This window comes from Arachis hypogaea, chromosome 6, assembly GCF_003086295.3.
Source record: "Arachis hypogaea cultivar Tifrunner chromosome 6, arahy.Tifrunner.gnm2.J5K5, whole genome shotgun sequence".
NCBI classification, from domain to species: domain Eukaryota; kingdom Viridiplantae; phylum Streptophyta; class Magnoliopsida; order Fabales; family Fabaceae; genus Arachis; species Arachis hypogaea.
The window spans coordinates 110,172,551-110,191,745 of record NC_092041.1 but is presented as its reverse complement, the minus strand read 5'-3'; the positions used below and the strand labels follow the sequence as shown (position 1 = coordinate 110,191,745).

Here is a 19,195-nt window from a genome sequence, read left to right as displayed (position 1 = left end):
AGCTATATACATATAAATCACCACAAATCAACCTAGGGCTCATCATAAATCAAAAGTTCACAAGAGTTCAAAGCCTCTTACCTCTTCCAACAGATTTGGATGTCAAAACCCAAAGATAAGCAAGGATTATAGTGAACTTATTCATCAAAAATCACAAAAACTCACTTAGCCATAAACCCTAGGTACCCGAAATTTTGGAGAGAAGAACTGAGGAGATTTTGAGCTTACCTCTAGAGTTTTCTTGGATGAGTTTTGTAGAGCTCTTCACAAGGAACGCGTAGCTGCTAACGACACGCAAATCGAAACTCTATAGCTCAAGATATGAGCTTGGGAAGATTGAGGTGAAAAGGGTTTTCTTCTTCCTCTCCCCCTTTCTCAATTTCTAAAGTGTGTGTGTGTGTGTTTGTGAGGCTAGGGTTCATTAAATGAACCTTTATATATGTTGGACTTGGACCCAACTTGGGTCCGGTTCAACCCGTTAGCGTTTTTAGTCCGTTTTGGCCCAACTTCGGGCCAAACCTTTAAAATTAACGTTCGATTTTTCATTTCTAATGTTTTTCTAAGCTTCTTGACTGTTTCAATTTTTTCCGGCGCAGCACCGGGCAGACTTGAACCGGTTCAACTGTCGATTCGCAATTTTTCATGATTTTTCGCAGAAAACACATTTTATGACTCGGAAAGACATACTGATTCCAAAAATGATGTTTAAAAACTCAAATTCTCACTCTAAATTTTCGGAATCAAATCGGGGCAATATAACCACTTAATTAACGATTTGATTAATTGCGGTTCTTATATAGAGCATCAGGCCCAACTTCTGCACTGGGTCCGACTTCACTTGCACCTGACCCACTAAGTCCTAAACCATTATTACCTGAATTTTTTGCATCTAACCCATTTGTCCATGCTCCACTCTCCATACCCTTCCTTAAAACATGTCATTTTCTCCTCTTTCCAGCATACTTCTTTGAAGATTTTTGAGATGACTTTTTTGGTGTAATAACTTTTTTTCCCTTTCTATAGTCTCTTGATGACTGTGAAATGTGAATCACTGTTCTCACTCTCATAACCAAGTGGAGGTGGCTTGTATGATTCATCCTCTGCACTTTCATAACTATCATGTGAAGAAGAAGAAGACTCTGTCTCTACAATCACATGTTCTACAATCACAGGTTCTTCACTAACAGAATGCTCAAAAAACACATAAAACTCCTTTGGGTGATCATTGTTAAGGATATAGTTATACATGTTGTTAATCTCCTTGTCACCCTTCAGAATGTACAATACAAACTCCATGTTAGAGCAATTACAGTCCAACTAATACATTGTCTTGTAGTCTAGATACCCTAAACTCTTAAGCAGTTCTTCCAAGTCTTTCTTATTCACAAGATCTACATCCATGTGAGGAAATCTTGTCACCTTCCCATCTCTGTAACATAAAATTCCATTTCTATCTCTAATAAATCTACCACCATGATAAAATACAGGCACAACAAAAACAGACATCTGCATCACATTAAAAAATGACATTATATACACTTCAAAACGTTGACCAACATAAATTTTGGAACTTCAACCCACAAAATTTAAACGCAATAAGGATAAAAAATTGTGATTTTCCTGATCAAATATACTTTACTAAAACAAGTTTAAACTTTGCACATGCCCTACTTTGTCCTAATTTGCAAATAAATAATTACAGAAAATTTAATCCTAACGAAACCGATTTCTCAACCAGTACAAATTTTTCATCATAGCTTCCTATTACAGAATATGACCTATCTGATGTTCTTCACTCACGCTAAGTAAAACATGAAGAAAAAGGAAGAAGAACAGAAATGCCACTCGCCGTGCCCGACTACTCTTGCAATGCAATACCGTCGTCGCAAACTCGTCGTCCCTGGAACCTTATGAGTACATACCTTAACTCGCAGGTCGTCAACGTCAGGTACAGTTTTTGGAGGGAATGAAGATGAAGGGTTTGTCTAGGTTAGGATAAAGCATAAATGACAAAGGAGAATGGGGGATTTTATGGAAATTCAAAATAGCCTTGACGATGCCGCTTTTGAAATTTGGAGGGGTCAATTGGTCTCAATTTGGAGGAAGACAATATCTATGTGGCAGAGAAACTGACATGTCATCACTCTACCTTCACCCATCCGGTTGCAGGGTCCACTATAAGTAGTTTCGTGTGTGGTTGGAGTCCGGTGGGTTAATTTCCTATCTTCAAGGGGCGCTTTGTCCGTCGTTCAAATGGTTAAGGACTAGATTGAGCATTTACTTTTATTTTTTTTTTCATGTCACTAATATTGTGATTTATATTAGTTTCTTCTATTGTTCTAGTTCTGTCACAATTAGTTGCTGATATGGTTGAAGTTGTCATTCAATGTCCAGCACAAGAAGAATGTTGAAGGCTGACCAATTTAAAAAATGTCAGGGATTTGGAATATAATACTGTTCATCCAGTCAGTTCAATGAGAAAGCCTTGTTTTAGTTTGTCGTTGATGTATGATTATAGAATACTTAATGATGAGAAAAAAAAGATTTCATCTGATTTTAACTTGATAAATGACCCTTGTCACTGCTACATATTGAAATGAATGATATAATAACAGATTTTCTGGGTACCAAAGTGGCTAAGTTATTGTTGATCACAAAGTTTTCTTACCTTTTGGTTCTCTTAACATTTTGATGCAAGAATGGATAAAAACTACTACATAAAATAATTAGTCTGTGATGAAATTTAATTGTACAAGTCTAAGATGAAGATAGACGATATGGAGAATCATACCTATAGGCTATCGAACTACAATTATGCCACATTTATAAATAATTTTATTACTTCAAAACAATTGCTTCCTCTAAACATAAAAGGCGAGGCATGAAAATTGGATTAACAATGAACATGTAGTACAAATTATTACCATGCTGTGTGAAGTAAACAAAAAAAATTAAAAGAGAAACAAAAAAAAGTACTATGCAACGTTTTCCCTTAACGCAGCAGTAGACACATACATAATAGATGGTTCATTAGAATGGGATGCATTAGAAGCATTTGTCCAGTAATTTAGAATTGCAATTAATTTTTGCCTCAAATTATTCAATTTAGCCTTCACTTTGCTCAGTCTTTCAAATTCCAACTTTGTTGTATGCGAGTGCCCTTCAAATGCAGAGTTCACCCTCTTCATTTTATCTTTCAGCAGTTTCATCAAGCATACATCATCACTGAACTCCTCCAACTCCTCAAGAAAAAAAAAATACTATTTACCTTGATATCATTTATAGTAGTATTAACCGTCAAGCACATAATGCATAAAAATTGAGGCTACAGAATTTACAAATAACAAATTTTGAATTTAAGCAAAAGACCAATGCTATAAACCAAATAAACATTCACTTCTCATATGAAAGAACTATCTGTATACATGGTGAAATGAACATATGCTTTATTAGTTCTTCAGTAACAACTAACAGATTGACCAAAATACCACCCGTGCACCATGTTTAAATGGCATAACTCAAACAAGCAATTTCAATTCAAGCAAAATTAAACTAAATCAAATCCAAACCATATAAGAAAAGAAACATGTGGAACATATGCATGTCGGATCTAGCAAATCAAGTAACAGAACAATGGTATAAACCAGACAAACATCTATTTCTCATATGAAATAACTATCCGCATATATAGTAAAATAAACATCCCCAAATAATGGAAAATAAGGTTATGAATTGAAGTTAGTATAAAATACTAGGATTATCAAAAAAAGTTAGAAAAAGAAAGGGAGATTCGGTTGGTGGTACTGGATATTGTAGTACTAAGGAAGTAAGGAGAATAAATCATGACCAAATAAATAAATAAATTTACAAAAAAAATGGGAGAATAGTAGCACCTTCTCTGATTCACCAACCATTGGCTCTTAGAAATTCTGCATCCTGCAATACCACCTTACTCTTGGTCCCACTAAGTCTCATTATTTTCAATGATTATGCCATAATAATTAGAGTAATTAATTAAATATTGAACTGAATACTATATAATTTGATTATAGGACCACTAAGTACTAACCTCAGCTCTTTCTGTTTGAACTCGTGTGTTTGAATCATACTTAAGGAAGAAAAGAAAAATTCACATCAACTCCTACATCTATAACTAGCTTATAATGTACATTACAAGTTACAACAAAGGGGTAATGTGTTATGTCTCCTCTAACACTGCACTTCACATGACACTTTAAAAACATATGACACGAATGCATGCACTTAAGATAAAATAATTCACAATAATCTTTCAAAAATTCTAAGATCATATTAAAATATAATTTTCATGGTTATCACTACAAATTTACTATTGTAAACTCAAAGGAATAAATTAAATTTTTACACATCAAATTCTACACTAGATGCAAGCCTTGCTGCTCAATAAAGAACTACTCCTAAAACTTCTTGACATTATCAATCTTAGAATTCCTCATGCAGTTTTTCTAACAAACATAAATATGTAATCTTATAAGCATTTCCAGACTAGTTGAATGATCTGATACCAAATAACGTTGCTGAGTATTCACAAGGAAGGCACAAAATTCATCTTCCCAAACCTACAACAGTATTTGTTTCTACATTTAATTATGCAGCTGGTCTAGGTACTTTCATGCCAAATCCATGCTTCAGTTTCTCAACTCTGTAAAACAATAAAATTGTGGTGTAAACAATCATATAAGGAGTCAAGTACTAGGACAATTTGAGCAATAAGCAAACAAAATTGAATCTAAGCACTTTTTTTTTTAATTAAAAGAAAAGGAAGTAAGACTGACTTAATTCTGGTGAAGAATGAAGATAGATAAATCTCTACTACTACCTTAAAATAGCAATCAAACTTAAAATCTGAGATAAAATAGTGAAGAGGAAGACAAAAAGGTATACAATAAAGCAAGCATTGCACAACTAAACTAGAGATCTTATAGTTAATAAATAATAACTAAAGCATCCTACAATGCTAAGTAATATTAGAAGCGTAAGTGCATTAGATACAAAGAGATAGGCAGTTACTATATAATATAAGGACAGAATCAGCAGAAACGAAGCACTTAATCACATAAGAAAAGATGATGTTTGTTTGACACCTAGGGAAAAGAGAAGCGTGCAATCGTGGAGAGAAGTCGCATCGGCACACCGTCGAAGCAGGGGGCGGATGTTCGCCCGCGTGACGGCGACTCTAAACGTGTGGCACAAGGACGGCGGGAGGACTGCTTCGTGCCGGCATCACAGTGGAGGCGGCGATAAGGGTTCACGGTGGCTGCAGCGGTGTATTGGGTGTGGTGAAGATAGGGTTTAGGGTAAGTAAAATTGGAAGTGGGTAACAGTAAAAGGTGAAAAGTGAAATTGAGAATCTGGTAATTAGGCTGGGATATGTGTTTTATGATTGTGTGTGTAGCCCTTTGTTCACCATTCCCGTTGTATATCTACTTTTTTGGAAAAATCTGTTGTTCACCATTGCCGTTGTACATCTATTTTTTTGGAAAAATTTCCTACATAAACCTAAAAAAAAATTTAAACATATAAATTTTATGAATTTAATTTAGATTAACAACACAATTCTTTGTCAATACGTTTAAATATTTTAAATGAAATTGTGTTAATAATGACATTAATAAAGAGTGATATAATTTTATTCTATTTTAATAATTTGAATAAATTGTTTTAATAACTAATTTTTTTATTTGTTATGTGATTATTCAATAAGTTAATTTTTGATAATTTAAATTTATTTTTTATTATTGGTTTATCGTTAAAATTAATCATAGATAATTATTTAATTTTTTAATTAATAATAATATTTTTTAAATTAATCCAATTTTTTTAAAAGAGGTGAATAAATTTTAATTAAAAAATTTAATTAAAATACAATTTTTATTCATTATAAATATAATATTATATCAATAAAAACTTATTTTTATAAAATTTTAATTTATTTAATAAGTATTTTAAACACTGAAATTTATTAATTTATTTTAAATAATAGAATTTAATTCAATTCTGGGTGAAATTCAATTATAAATCAAGTTTTGAAATAGGCTGTCAAAAACAAATTAGACTCTGGGAAACAATCTGTCGCGGTTTCTTCTTCAATTCCATTCTCTCGTCCAGGATAACAGGTACCACTCCCTCTAGGGTTTTGCATCGCCCCGAGCATTCACTTTTTCCCATTCTCTCTCTAAACATCAATATCCGGTTTCGTTGTTATTATCATATTTCATTCCTATAATTACTGTAGAATTTAGGGTTTCTAATTTCCTTTTTCTCGGTTCGGTTTTCCTTTTGAATTTCAGCTTTTGTGATTGCTAAGAGAACGATACTATGTACAACGGAATAGGGTTACAGACTCCGAGAGGGTCCGGTACCAACGGTTACATCCAGGGCAACAAGTTCTTCGTGAAGGCCAAAACTAACAAGGTTTCGGAGAACACAAAGGGTTTCGAAGCGGATCAGGGAACTGCTGGTGTTACAAGGAAGCCCAACAAGGAGATTCTTGAGCATGACCGCAAGCGCCAGATTCAGCTCAAGCTTGTGATCCTCGAAGATAAGCTCATTGATCAGGGCTACACTGATGCTGAGATCGCTGAGAAGCTCGATGAGGCCCGGAGGAATTTGGAAACCGCTGCGGCTGCTGAGGACGGCGATGGACCGACCAGTGCATCCGATAAGAAGTGAGAAATTTTGCTTTTATGTAATCTTTGGATGTGTTTTGATTTGGGGTTTGTATGTGCTTAGGTTTTGATGTGATCATTTATATGTTTATTCTGTGAAAATTTAACACATTTAATGTTTGATGATTAGTTTTTTTAATAGTGAGGGTATGTTTCGCATTGGATGAGAACTGTCAGTAAAATTCTGCTGTTGAGCAAGCTTTGAAATTTTTAATTTCTTTACCCCATACCAGGCCCTCATTAGGGGCAAATGCACCTGACAGGGTCTGGGAGTTAGAGATAGAGACTGAAACAAAGCAAATTTCTTTGACGGACGCAAACAATATCGGTTGTAATCATTTCCATGTGCTTAAGCATGGATTTGATCTGGTCTGTGAAATTATAATCCTTTATAGTCTTCATCCCTAGTTCATTGTAGATGACCTGACAACGAGACTGAAACAGAAATTGAGAGGTTGAAACTAATATGTGCTATATTTTATAGATGAAAAGCTTGTTTAAGTCGTGGTATTTTATTAGGCTTGTGAAATAGATGTTTGGTATGTATGTTAGAACAATTTGTGTTGCTTTGAAGATTGAAAGAAGGGGTTAGGGCTAACAAACAATTATGCTTGCTTGGTTTTTTTTAAGCGATGTTTCCATAGTTCCTTTCCAGTCATTCATTAACCATATTGCTTTTGGGGCAAATTTTCAGAGTTTCAGATACCCAGACTCACCAAGTTGCTGCTAGAAAGGAAAAACAGATGGAAACCTTAAAAGCTGCTCTTGGAATAGCTTCTGTTGAAGATGGTGAAATAATTGCTGATGGGAATGATGATGGGAAAAATGCTTCTATTGCTGAGGTGAAGCATAACTCGAAAAGTGAGCATGCGTTTTTGGACAGAGATTTCAGTCGGAAGAAAAAAATGGCTGAAGATATAAAGGATGAAGATGCTAAAAAGAAGGATGTTAAAGATACCACGAGGCACCACAAGAAGGTTGATACTCAAAAGAATAAGTATGATGATGATTCGTCCAATTCAGATAGCAGTATGGATGATGAGAAAGATTATAAGAGGAGGCACCGAAGAGAAGAGGATGAATATACCAAAAAGAAGGGTGTTAAAGATACAATGCACAGCAAGAAGGGTGACACTCGAAGTAGAAAGTATGATGACTCATCTGAATCAGATAGCAGTACTGATGATGAGAAAGATCATAGAAGGAAGCACCGAAGAGAGGAGGATGAATATGCCAAAAAGATGGATGTTAGAGATACAAGGCACAACAAGAAGGTTGACACTCAAAGGAGAAAGTATAATGACGAATCAACTGAATCTGATAGCAGCACAGATGATGAACAGGATCATAGAAGGAAGCATCGAAGAGAGGAGGATGATTATGCCAAAAAGAGGAATGTTAAAGATACAAGGCACAACAAGAAGGTTAACAGTCGGAGGAAGAAGTATGATGATGATTCTTCAGAATCAGATAGCAGTATGGATGATGAGAAGGATTATAAAAGAAAACACCGAAGGGAGGAGGATGAATATGCTAAAAAGAAGGATGTTGAAGATACAAGGCACAACAAGAAGGCTGACACTCGGAGGAAGAAGTATGATGATGATTCTTTTGAATCAGATAGCAGTATGGATGATGAGAAGGATCATAGAAGAAAACCCGGAAGGGAGCAGGATGAATACGCCAAAAAGAAGGGTGTTGAAGATAGAAGGTATGACAAGAAGGCTGACCCTCAAAGGAGAAAGTATGACGACGATTCATTTGATTTGGATGGTGAGAAGGACCATAGAAGGAAGAACCAAAGAGAGGTGGACGAATATGATACAAAGAAGAATGTTAAAGATACAAGGCAACACAGGGGTGAAACTCAAAGGAGAAAGTATGGTGATGATTCTTCAGATTCATACAGCAGTTTTGATGATAGAAACAAGCATCATAGAGTGGATGAAAATGCTAAAAGGAAGGGCCTTAAAGATACAGGGCTACTCAGAAAAGATGAATATCATAAACGGAAGTATGAGGATAATTCTTCTGATTCAGACAGCAGAATGGACAGAAAGAAGCACCGTAGAGAGACTCCAGACAGTGGTGGTGAATACGATTCTGATCGCGATTCCAAGAGGAAGGTCAATGCTGGAAAGAAGGGTGAGTCTCGAAGAAGGAAGCATGAGGGCGATCCATCTGATTCAGACAGCTATGAGAAGGGTCGCAGAAAGAAGCACCATCGGTAAGGGGACGTGGACAACAGCGGTGAATATGATTCTGTTAGCAATGCTAAGAGGAAGGTTGCTGAAAGAGGAAGTCATCTCATTAACTAGAATGTATTACAGTATTAGTCTGTTAGACATGTGCTTTATGCACCAAGTCTTTTTATTCCGTCTTGTACTTCGGGGTTGTATTACCAGTCTGTTCTGTTCCATCTATATTTGGGACCTGCAGTGACATTGATTATGTAATATGTACGGTTTTTCATTGTTATTTTCAAGCGGTTCAATAATCCTCTTGATTCTTCTAAATATAAGCACAAGTTGTTCATGTTCTCTCCAAGCAGCCATTGGCGGCTGCTGCATAGTTCTCTAGCAAGTAGATAGTTGCCTGTAACACCCCTTTAATGACCAGCTTTGGTTGGTGGTTAGTTTTGGCTTCATCTATCTTTGCAGTGTATGGATTGTGGTTAGTTTTGGCTTCATCTATCTTTGCAGTGTATGGATTGGTATTGACCAACTGGTTTTACAAATTTTTCTTGCCTGTGTGTAAAATCGCTGCATATTTAATTGGAATTATGATTGCTTGATCTTATGTTTCTTCTCGAAATGATTTTATTGCTTTCTTCAACTCTTCACGGTTATAGAATGTCACAGCTACATATACAGATATACTAAAAACTGAACTATGTGTGATTTTAACGAGGATAATGTAGTTTGTCCATGCAATACGAAGGTATGATTTCTTTCTGCATCGATATACACATTCTATAAATTTTTCCTAAAGAATTAGAGCTTTCTATATTTGCCAATCATGTTTGTTGATATTGCTAGCTTTTTCTATATTGTAGAAGTTCAACTTGAATTACTTTTATGGAATTTTCAATGTTATGTCCATGATCCTTTATTGGAAAATGATAATGTCATTCCACACATGATTCTTTTACATTGTATATTTACATTAATTTGTAGAAAAAAAGAATGATATTATCAAAATTGGAGTGACAATATCCATTCTCTTTATTTTATTTATTCTTTTTTTTTTGGAATTGATCAAGTTTATTTTAATATCATGCTTGGCATTGATATGTCAAAGCTATTTGATGGCAAGTTTTTAATCTCGTGACATTTCATATTTTTATGGTACTGAAGGTTTTGTTTTTGGATTGAGGTTGCATTATTGAAATATTGATTTTCTACTTTCATTGATATCTAAATTTTATTATATCAATTTAATTTTATTTTGATCAAGTTTTTAATCCTGTATTCTAGGGAAACATGATTCTTTTCCTCAATTCTCTCCGAGTATCATAGTTAACCATTGATCAATTAACATACCTTGATCCTTCATTTTTCCCCTTGATCTTTACTGATTAAATTCTTACTAATTGCATCAATTTGGTATTAATTTCCTCAACCATGAAAATTTTCTTGTCATCTCTTCTCTCTTCTGTTGGAATGATATTATGTGTTCATAAAAAGCGAGCCTGTCTCTTAAGTAGAGTCAACTAAGATCAGGGTGTATGTTCTATTCTAAAGGAAGAAAGTTAAGTTACTTTATTTAATATATATAGATATTCCTCCAACAATTTAATATTTCTATATATACTCCTCCAACTATTTAATATTTCTCGTGAGAAGATTCCATGTATTTGATTGCATGTGGTTATCATTCTTTACAAGCCTGAACAAAATGAACCTTTTGTGACGATGATAAAACAAAGTACAAATAATTTATAAGCTAGAATCCAGATTTTAAGTAGTATTTCCCGATTGCTTTTGAACCCATTCATCATAATCTTGAAGCATCTGCCGAAGTAGCAGTGGCACGAGTTTGTCCACCAAAGCTTGCATTATTCTGCACTCAACCACACTAATGTATCATAATTCATTAATGAAAGTTGTTGGTTGAAACTGGTAGAATAATATAGTGCCAAGAGGACAAAACTAGCATTTTGTTGTTGGTTTTCAGAGAAACTATTCACTTAATCTGTAAAAAAATTTGATGAGTTTTGCATTGAATTAGTAGCAACATTGCGAAACCACTATCATAAGCAAGTATAATTTCTAGGAAGATATATAACCTTGAGAATTATTAATTCACAAATTTGGTCAAAAGTCGAAATTACAGAAGTAACTTTTGTTTGAGCCTGATATGTGAAGCTATCTCTTCCAACAAGGATTAATCTACAATCAATAAATTATAAAAACAAATTCTTGAAAGCAAAATGAATAAATAAACCAAGGTCAGAAAGAAATGAGCAAATTTTGTTGGAAGAAATCAGCAATCTGTACCATTCTATGAATTGACAAAAATAGAAAGAGTTAATTTGGTTGGAATTGAATTTTGGGACCATCAGAAAGCATGAGAGGAAAGTAACATCTGGAAAACAACCTAAAAGGATTAAACCAAGATTATTTACTAAAAACACTCACAAATTTCCTGGACGCTCCACAGCTGATACAGGCATCATGGTGAATGGTTTTGTATAAATCTGCAAAACACAAATGAACACAAGAAAAGGTATCAAAATATAGTTAATATTGTAATAATTTTGATTGCAGAATGTTGACATTATAGCATACAAACATGCAGCTATAGAGAGACTCTATAGTGGTAAATATCAAATAAATTAGGCTATTACATAAATTACTCATAGTTTGCATCAAATAAAGGAAGTTAATGATTTTTGAACAAAAACCGAAGCTTATACACAAGAACAGAAGAAACTGAAATGAACATGGATACAATCGTATATCGAAAATTTAAATCTATGATGAAGATAAGAAATTAAGAACAACCTCAAGTGTGAGATTCAACTTAACATCAACTTCTAAAAATGATTCAGCATCAGCACCTCCCCATGTCATATGATTTACCATAAGTGCTGCAAATCCATAGCAATAAAAGCATGAATTGAAAAAGAAAATGAAAAAGAAAAGTCACATGAAACATATATCTTTTCATTTTCTTGGAAGACAAATAAGTTTATCTGTAGAAGGCTCTTAATAGCAAATAAAAAAAATTTGTTGGTCAATTCACATAAACAGAGATTAGATCCCAAATTAAACATATGACTCGAATCCCTCGCTGTGCACCGAGTCCATCCATTGATACCTGAAAAGTGGTTGTTTTGCTCTTCCACAACTTCAGAACCCTCAAACTGTGAAGAATACAGTGAAGTATCCAGAAAATTAAAATGGGATGAGTGACTGATGGAATGTAGCAGTGCAAAGATGCATGTCCAATGAAGATATAAAAAGGGCTTGTTTGATTTAAGAAATTATTCTCTGTTTTCATTTTCTCCTTTTTCAGTTTCAATTACAAAAATATCACATGGTTTCAATCCATTTCCTGTTTTCAAGATTTTCTAAAGGAAACAATTAAAACAAGTTTGTTGAAAACAGAAAACAATGAGAAAATGATCTTTTGAAAGTAAAGAGACTAAGGTTTATTATGTTTATTGAATATTAAGGTTTTGTATAGAATATATTTATCTCAACTTCTGCTTAAAAGCAGAATAAATAATTAAATATGTTTTCAGCATTTGAGTAAAACCTAACACAAGTAGCTTATGTTAATTAAAATCTTTCTTAGTATTTACAAATGCACATTTAAGCAATTCAATTGTTGAATTAAACTCATTGTTAAATCATTTACCAAACTTTTCATTTTGTTTTCCAGTATTGTGTTGTCGCGTGGCACACCTTACAGGAAAGCATCTCAACCAAGCAATCTTCCTCTGTTGGGGTGACGCGCAGATCCATCATTGGAGCAGCTTCAAAGTTCAAAAATTGAAGTTTAGGTAGTGAGCACCTACACAAACAAGAAATAATTAGTATTTGATTTCAGATGCATACTTATTACACCAAACAAGCGCGGTAAGATATATGCTAGAATTCATAAATGCAAGGTTAAAACACAATGGTCATGGATTTTCACTATAAAGATTAAAGAATAGTATTTTTCAACCTATGTTCTATAGGTTACAGTTGAATTATCTGCTTAAATCTTCAAATTTCAGTGTACTATGTCAGAATCACCACATAAATTTACAATGTTCCTCCACCTTTTTTGGCATTCATGTAAATTATCTGCCTCCCCAAACCCTGCATTAACACGGGTGTGGGACTAAGGAATCCTCTGATTGTAATTGGAACAAGGAGGATCAACATGAAAAGTAAAACTACTGGTTTTCAAGACTCATTACTGGTTATCAACTCATACTCCATAACCTGATTAATCATTAAGTAACTGAGAGAATAACTAATCAACAAAAACAGAATTAGAAAGTTTTACAGACCTGTAAGTGTTAGCATCAAGAGATTCAAATGTTTGCAACGCCCTCGTGTTCAACACGGCCGCAATACCACTAGGCTGCCTTAGAAATTCGCTTATGTGGTATTTCTTACCTCCAACGCCATCATTATAATCAGGCAGCTTAATTCTCTCCGATTTCGCGGCTGATAAATTTGCTCTCTTTACATTTGAACCAGAGGAATCCTCTGCAATTACTTTGATAACAGTTTTCTTCCTAGAAGCCCTTTTTTAACACCAAAAATATTAACAACCATTAACAAAGATCACACAGTTTATGGAACAAAATTTATCAGAAAAAAAGGGGAAATAACGATGCTTTAATAATAATGTCTTCAATTAAAAGAAAATGCCACAAGAAGTGCTCACAAAATCATATCAAAAGACATCGTAAATATTTTACCATAATTTTCTACGATGCACCTAATCACAATGCAACAGCAACCACAAATATTTTAGCATTATTCACTCTTTTAACAACCATAACTACTTTAGAGTGCATCGCCCAGTATAAAATTCTTTCATGGTGGAAACTCAGGTGCAGTCGACTTCACGTAAAGTTAATAATTAAAAACCGTTAGATAATTGGACTGATCTAACTAAATTTTCATTATCAACTTCAGTCAACTGTACCTGAGTTTTCACCTTCTTTCATAGTAATCTCATCTAATCATCCATTCAGTTACTGCCACGTGGCAGAACTTGATTAGATGGAAGTCTATAAAGTTATGGAGTTACCAGTAACTGAATTTAGGGATGGAAAAAGAAGGCGAATGTTTGAAGCAGTGATGGCGATATCCACACCATTTGTTACACAGCGGAATAGCTTTTGCTGCAAAAGGAAATAAAGAGGTGCAGTGGTTATGAAGGGAGTGTTTGGTTTGCAGAGAATTAAGTGAAAAAGAATGTGTGGGTTAGCGTAATCACCCATTAAGGAAGTTGGAGGAATCCGAACAAGGAACAAGATTGAAAGAGATGAGTTCTATGCGGAATTGCGGAAATGCCACTTAAAACTTCATGATATCGTAATCTCATTTCTTATCTCATCTTCTTCACAATCACAGACACAACCCAGAAAGTGCGCAATAAAACGTGTTATGACATATGAGCCGCAGAGATTGTTATGTGCACAAGATCTTACATAGTAGTATAAATAAAGTATAAACCTCCAAATAAATTGGATAAGTGATAACAACAAACAATTTAAACATGAATCTAACTTTGATACACCTTAAAATAATTACATTTTATATTGACCACGGAAATAGTTTTTCCAGCGTTTTTTTTTATTTAAAAGGAATTTAATTTAAATAAACTTGTTGTAAAATCTCAAACAGGATATTTTTTTTAAACAAAAAATAAATGAATTTGACATTAGTCCGTCCATCAAGTTTATAATATGTCTTATTTTAATAAAAATTTATAAAAAACTTACAAATGTATTTATAATATATTAAAAGAGAAAGAAAATAATGATAAAGTGATATTTTGACAACTTACTATTCTATAATATTGTTATATCCATTTTGGTCTAAATGTCATATTCTCTTGCTTTCTACGATATATTTATTGTCATTTTCATTCCCTCATTTTTTTGTATTATTCCTCCTTATGTCACTGATAATGTAAGCTAATACTAAGTTGTATTATCTCGTAATGCACAAGCATTACATGTAATACACGAGATAAAAACATAAATTTAGTAGATTCTTTTCTGATTTTTTCATATCTTAAAAGCAATTAGAGAATTTATGTTGAGAAATTTATCTACAAGTATACTAGAATTCAAAGTTTCTAATGATCAAACTATTCTGAAATTCCTTCACCAATAATTGTAGCAAGCTCTGGATCCCATAGTCAACAACATTATCTTTTCTTAAGTCCGGTGAATTCGAACGTTCTAAGCATATTACACAACCAGTAATCTCATTTGAACCAAGGAAAATAGTACAGCAATTAATCCCAGTACAAATCGTTGGCATGCAAATAGATAAAAGGACTTATCTTTCAATTAAAAGAAATATTTCTTAATGTGAATTAGGATAAGAATGTAACAAATCTAACATCGTGCCTACGCTTGTTTTCTTCTCTACTCCGTTGAATAGAAAAATGGTATGTCTTGGTATATATATCATTGAGAAACGATTCACTAGTTATATTAATCAGAATTTTGATGTGTAATGTATTTTGAATCTGATATTACTTTTTATAATAAAAAAGACACTTTTGAACAATTATATTTCTGGAGCTTGAATCTTAATCATCTCATCGGACACGTCATTCATCTACCATTGCATCTATTTTGTGGCAAATTTTAATTATAATTATGGTGATATTTTATTGAATTTCACTAAGGAATATTCTAAAGACATTTAGTTTTCAGAAAGTATCACATTTTTTTTTAAATGACATTTTCGTTTCAGAAAAGAAGAAAAAATATTAGAAGGCCAGTAAAAGTTATTGTTTTGATTAATAATTAATCATTAATATTTAAAAGTGTAGACTAAAAATATATTGTTAAATTATTCGAATAAAAAAATTAGGTTGATGACTAAAAATAATAATAAAAAACAATAAATTCTTCTGGTCTTTGAGCATTTTTCAAAAAAGAAATCTTTTGCGATTTTTCATCCAATACTACCTCGTTTCAAACTTTAACATACATAAAAGGAAATAGCGAAATACTTGTTAGCAAACGCCTATAAATGCAATAGAAATTATGAGGGGGAAGTGTGAATTATTAATTATGAGTAAATTAAGAAGATAGCTTTTTTTTTTCGTGTCTAATTAAGCAGATAGTTTGCTAAAGGTGCAGGCATTTATAATTTAAATCTTTTCTTAATGAAATTTGTGAATACAGCAGTGACTATTTTCTAGAGATGACTATAAAAGAAGAACAAACTACATGTAAGTCTATGCATACAATATTTTCATTTTCTAAAAGAATCCAAAAAAAGAAAAAATCAAACCTTCTGAATCACCCTGAGCTTTGCACTTCTACTTCGGCGGTTCAATTTTTCTTCTTCTGCCGAGGGCGTGATTGGTCTTTTTGTGAGAATGATTCCATTTGATCCATTTATCACATGTTTTATCCATGCTTCTTTCTCTTTTATCTCATCACTCACCTTCCTCAAATCACTATTATCGCAGCTCTCATCTTCGCGTCCTTTAATTATATCAAGGAATGTCTGCTTCACAATTCTGTCCTCTAGACTATGGAAAGATATCACGGCAAGCCTACCCCCCGGCGAGAGGCAATCAAAACAAGAATAGAGGGAATCCTCAAGTGTCTTCAGTTCATCATTCACAGCTATTCGAAGAGCTTGAAACACCCGGGTTGCTGTCTTTATCCAACCTTGCCTTCCACCTGTTACAATGTTGATTGAAATCGGTGATGATATTTCCTTGAGCATAATTTGTATTTCATGCATGATATTGGTCACAGTATCTAAATAAAAGACATGCATAAATAAACTGATGGCCTTAAAGACAACTAATCAAGAGTAACAAAATGGAGAAAGACCTACCTTTCATTGCAGGAGTCACACGTCGAATAAGATTGAGCAAGTCACTAGTGGAATGCAATCCACCATCTAACCGGGCTTGAACAATCTTCTTTTGCAGATTACGCCAATTACTTTCTTCCCCAAAATCCCTTAGGACACGCCCAACTTCAGATTCTGGCCAAGAATTTAATATATCCTCTGCTTTAAGACTTGCCTGTCATATTAGGCCTGTTCATCAGTTACACAGGAAAGAAAATTATGAATGACTCTGCATCAAGCAAGCAACAGTATCATTCCACAAAATACTCATCTACACCAAAACCGTAATCCTGACAAAGCATGTTGATTTTTGCATTTAATGTCTAAAAGTACACCTGTGGATCCATACGCATATCAAGGGGGCCATCAGCTAGCACACTGAATCCTCTCTGGGGATTGTCCACCTAAAAACCAGGACAAATATAAATAAGAAAAGCCAAAAGAAAAAGGATCATCAGTTTATTTTAAGTTCAATAAAGTTTATAATTACAACTTAAGCAAGACAGGGTTTTCCTTTTCAAATAAATAAATAAAATGCAATTGCTCTACCAAAAATTAGAAGAAGTCATTTCCGTTTCTCCCCATTGGAAGTTCCAAAGATCAAAAACACTCATGCACAAATATTGGAAACCAAACCAAACAACGCAGCAAGTGGGCCGATCATGTAACAGTATAGAAGATACAAGTTCAAGAATGAAACCTGCATGGATGACATGCCCAAGTCCATCAAGATTCCATCGATGCTCCCATCCACCAACCGTTCGTCGCCAGTTTCCCTAAGAGCAGACTTGATATGTCGGAAATTCCTTAGCAACGTAAAAACTTTTACACCACCATCCAATTGCTTTTCTACTACAGAATTGATTCGAGCTTGAGCCATGTTATGTGCCACAGGATCCACATCCATCCCAACAAAATACTTCAACTCCGCATGCCCATTAATCACCTGTCTCAACATTCATATCCAAATTAACATCATCACAATGGCATTATCAAATAAGAAAAAGTATACATGCCCAAAATAAATGCATAACATCAAATTAGTCTATCAAAAAATAAAAATCATATCAAATTCTCTCTACATGTTATACAATAAGAATTAATGGAAAGACAATTGTCCTTGAACACATACTTCGAAATACTCAAGAGTCTAACTTAATCTCAACTCAATGGTCAGCTGCAATGCAAGACACTCCTTTCTCTGGTAACGTTGATAAGATAGTAAAATGAAACACTTGCAATTTCAGAACCAAATTGAACCCTTACTCTAAATTATACTAACTAGTAATTAATTGCACAAAACAAAGGTAGCAAAAGAAAACCCCTAAATTTAAGAAATCCGTGCAAAGTGAAGGCATTGATTGATACTAACAGCGGAGGAATGACCGGCGGCGCCAAGGGTGCAATCGACGAAGGAAGTAAGCGAGCGATTGGAGAAAACGTCCAAAACTTCAGCGAGCATAACAGGAAAATGATGACGAGATTCAGAACGGTCCATTACAGCGTCCATGTCGAAGTCCTTATCGGAACGGGTCCTTCTCTTCTCTTTGGCCAACGCCGATTTTTGCTTCTGCTTCTTTGTTGAGGTGGCGCTGCTACGAATGGGGCTATTGACAGTTGAAAAAGAAGAAGAAGAGAGGGAAGTGAGGTTTTGAAGGCGGTTGAGGAGGATGTGTGTGGGTGAGAGCGATAGTAATGATATCTTGTAGAGCATTGCCATGTTTCCAATTCCGATTATTCTGCTTTGGTAATCAAAAACACACCTGACTAGCACGAACCAGAACCTGAGAGGGGCAATTTTTTTCTTTTAAAAGTGATCTAATCCTACAAATTCTCTCACTTTCGTTGAACTAAAAGATTTATTTTTTTGAATTATTTTCTACCCCTAATCAATTTTAACATCTAAATTCATCCAAGTGATTTAGAATCATATGCTTTTTTTTTAGTTTTCTTCTCTAGCAGAGTTGCTTCTTCTTCTTCTTTATTATCATCAATACCAACACCATCACCACCTCATCCTCCTCTTTTTCTTATTTGAATTTCTTCTTCTCATTCTTATTTCTTCTCCTCCTCCATTGTCAGCATCATTATGATATCGTCATCATCATCTTTTTATACATATCGTCATCGTCGTTATCGTTAAATTTTTACCATGTTGATAATGTTGTCTGATCTAAAATTGATTTTGGATGTGTTTTATTCATGATTCAGTCTCGTTTGTATGCTTCTCAATAAATTAGGGTGCATTTGAACTCATTATTCTGCACAATTTAAAGCTCTTTCTACTTTTTCTCTTCATCTTCCACTACTTTTTCATCTTTTTCTTTTTCATCTTCTCCTTATTTCGTTTTCTCAAAATTCTTAGAGTTACTCAAATTTAACACAATTTCTAAATTCTGCAAATTCTTTACCATTATTCTC

The 19,195-nt window shown here is 33.9% G+C and overlaps 3 protein-coding genes and 1 long non-coding RNA gene across 6 annotated transcripts; 1 reads left to right on the top strand and 3 right to left on the bottom strand.

The window, feature by feature from the left end:
• Window positions 1-2,852: 2,852 nt before the first annotated feature.
• On the bottom strand, window positions 2,853-5,432 carry LOC112755649 (uncharacterized). The gene is made up of 2 exons (XR_003179056.3): window positions 5,124-5,432; window positions 2,853-4,681 (listed from the first exon to the last, which is right to left on the bottom strand). It is a non-coding gene; the product is annotated as an uncharacterized lncRNA (long non-coding RNA).
• LOC112755648 (uncharacterized) lies at window positions 5,081-9,242 on the top strand. Its single transcript, XM_025803871.3, has 4 exons — window positions 5,081-5,336; window positions 6,075-6,155; window positions 6,330-6,707; window positions 7,402-9,242. Exons 3-4 carry the CDS (start codon window positions 6,358-6,360, stop codon window positions 8,936-8,938), a joined length of 1,887 nt encoding a protein of 628 aa, XP_025659656.1. The 5' UTR covers window positions 5,081-5,336; window positions 6,075-6,155; window positions 6,330-6,357; the 3' UTR covers window positions 8,939-9,242.
• Window positions 9,243-10,538: 1,296 nt separating this feature from the next.
• Window positions 10,539-14,452, bottom strand: LOC112755647 (uncharacterized). 3 transcript variants are annotated; one of them, XR_011862673.1, is made up of 8 exons: window positions 14,157-14,452; window positions 13,968-14,061; window positions 13,216-13,455; window positions 12,620-12,728; window positions 12,030-12,075; window positions 11,714-11,799; window positions 10,996-11,406; window positions 10,539-10,901 (listed from the first exon to the last, which is right to left on the bottom strand). XR_011862673.1 is itself a non-coding variant. In XM_072197624.1 (8 exons), exons 1-8 carry the CDS (start codon window positions 14,158-14,160, stop codon window positions 10,889-10,891), a joined length of 651 nt encoding a protein of 216 aa, XP_072053725.1. In that variant the 5' UTR covers window positions 14,161-14,452; the 3' UTR covers window positions 10,539-10,888. The 3 variants fall into 3 exon arrangements, 2 of the variants coding, with proteins under 2 accessions (XP_072053725.1, XP_025659654.1); XM_072197624.1 differs by having other exon boundaries at window positions 11,348-11,406; XM_025803869.3 differs by having other exon boundaries at window positions 10,539-10,769; window positions 11,348-11,406.
• A 1,576-nt stretch (window positions 14,453-16,028) lies between these two features.
• On the bottom strand, window positions 16,029-18,799 carry LOC112755645 (uncharacterized). The gene is made up of 5 exons (XM_025803866.2): window positions 18,147-18,799; window positions 17,475-17,720; window positions 17,110-17,178; window positions 16,757-16,949; window positions 16,029-16,596 (listed from the first exon to the last, which is right to left on the bottom strand). Exons 1-5 carry the CDS (start codon window positions 18,492-18,494, stop codon window positions 16,193-16,195), a joined length of 1,260 nt encoding a protein of 419 aa, XP_025659651.1. The 5' UTR covers window positions 18,495-18,799; the 3' UTR covers window positions 16,029-16,192.
• Window positions 18,800-19,195: the final 396 nt, after the last annotated feature.

Bases quoted from the DNA above. Each gene is read 5' to 3' on its own strand.
- LOC112755648 (XM_025803871.3), top strand. From the start codon at position 6,358: ATGTACAACGGAATAGGGTTACAGACTCCGAGAGGGTCCGGTACCAAC. The intron at 6,708-7,401 runs GTGAGAAATTTT...GCAAATTTTCAG, and splicing joins ACCAGTGCATCCGATAAGAA to AGTTTCAGATACCCAGACTC.
- LOC112755647 (XM_025803869.3), bottom strand. The intron at 13,456-13,967 runs GTAACTCCATAA...GTGTTAAAAAAG, and splicing joins ATCCCTAAATTCAGTTACTG to GGCTTCTAGGAAGAAAACTG. The intron at 10,770-11,347 runs GTGAGTGTTTTT...GGTTGAGTGCAG, and splicing joins GTGGAGCGTCCAGGAAATTT to AATAATGCAAGCTTTGGTGG.
- LOC112755645 (XM_025803866.2), bottom strand. From the start codon at position 18,494: ATGGCAATGCTCTACAAGATATCATTACTATCGCTCTCACCCACACAC. The intron at 17,179-17,474 runs GTTTCATTCTTG...CCTGGTTTTTAG, and splicing joins TGGGCATGTCATCCATGCAG to GTGGACAATCCCCAGAGAGG. The intron at 16,597-16,756 runs GTAGGTCTTTCT...ACATTGTAACAG, and splicing joins TGTGACTCCTGCAATGAAAG to GTGGAAGGCAAGGTTGGATA.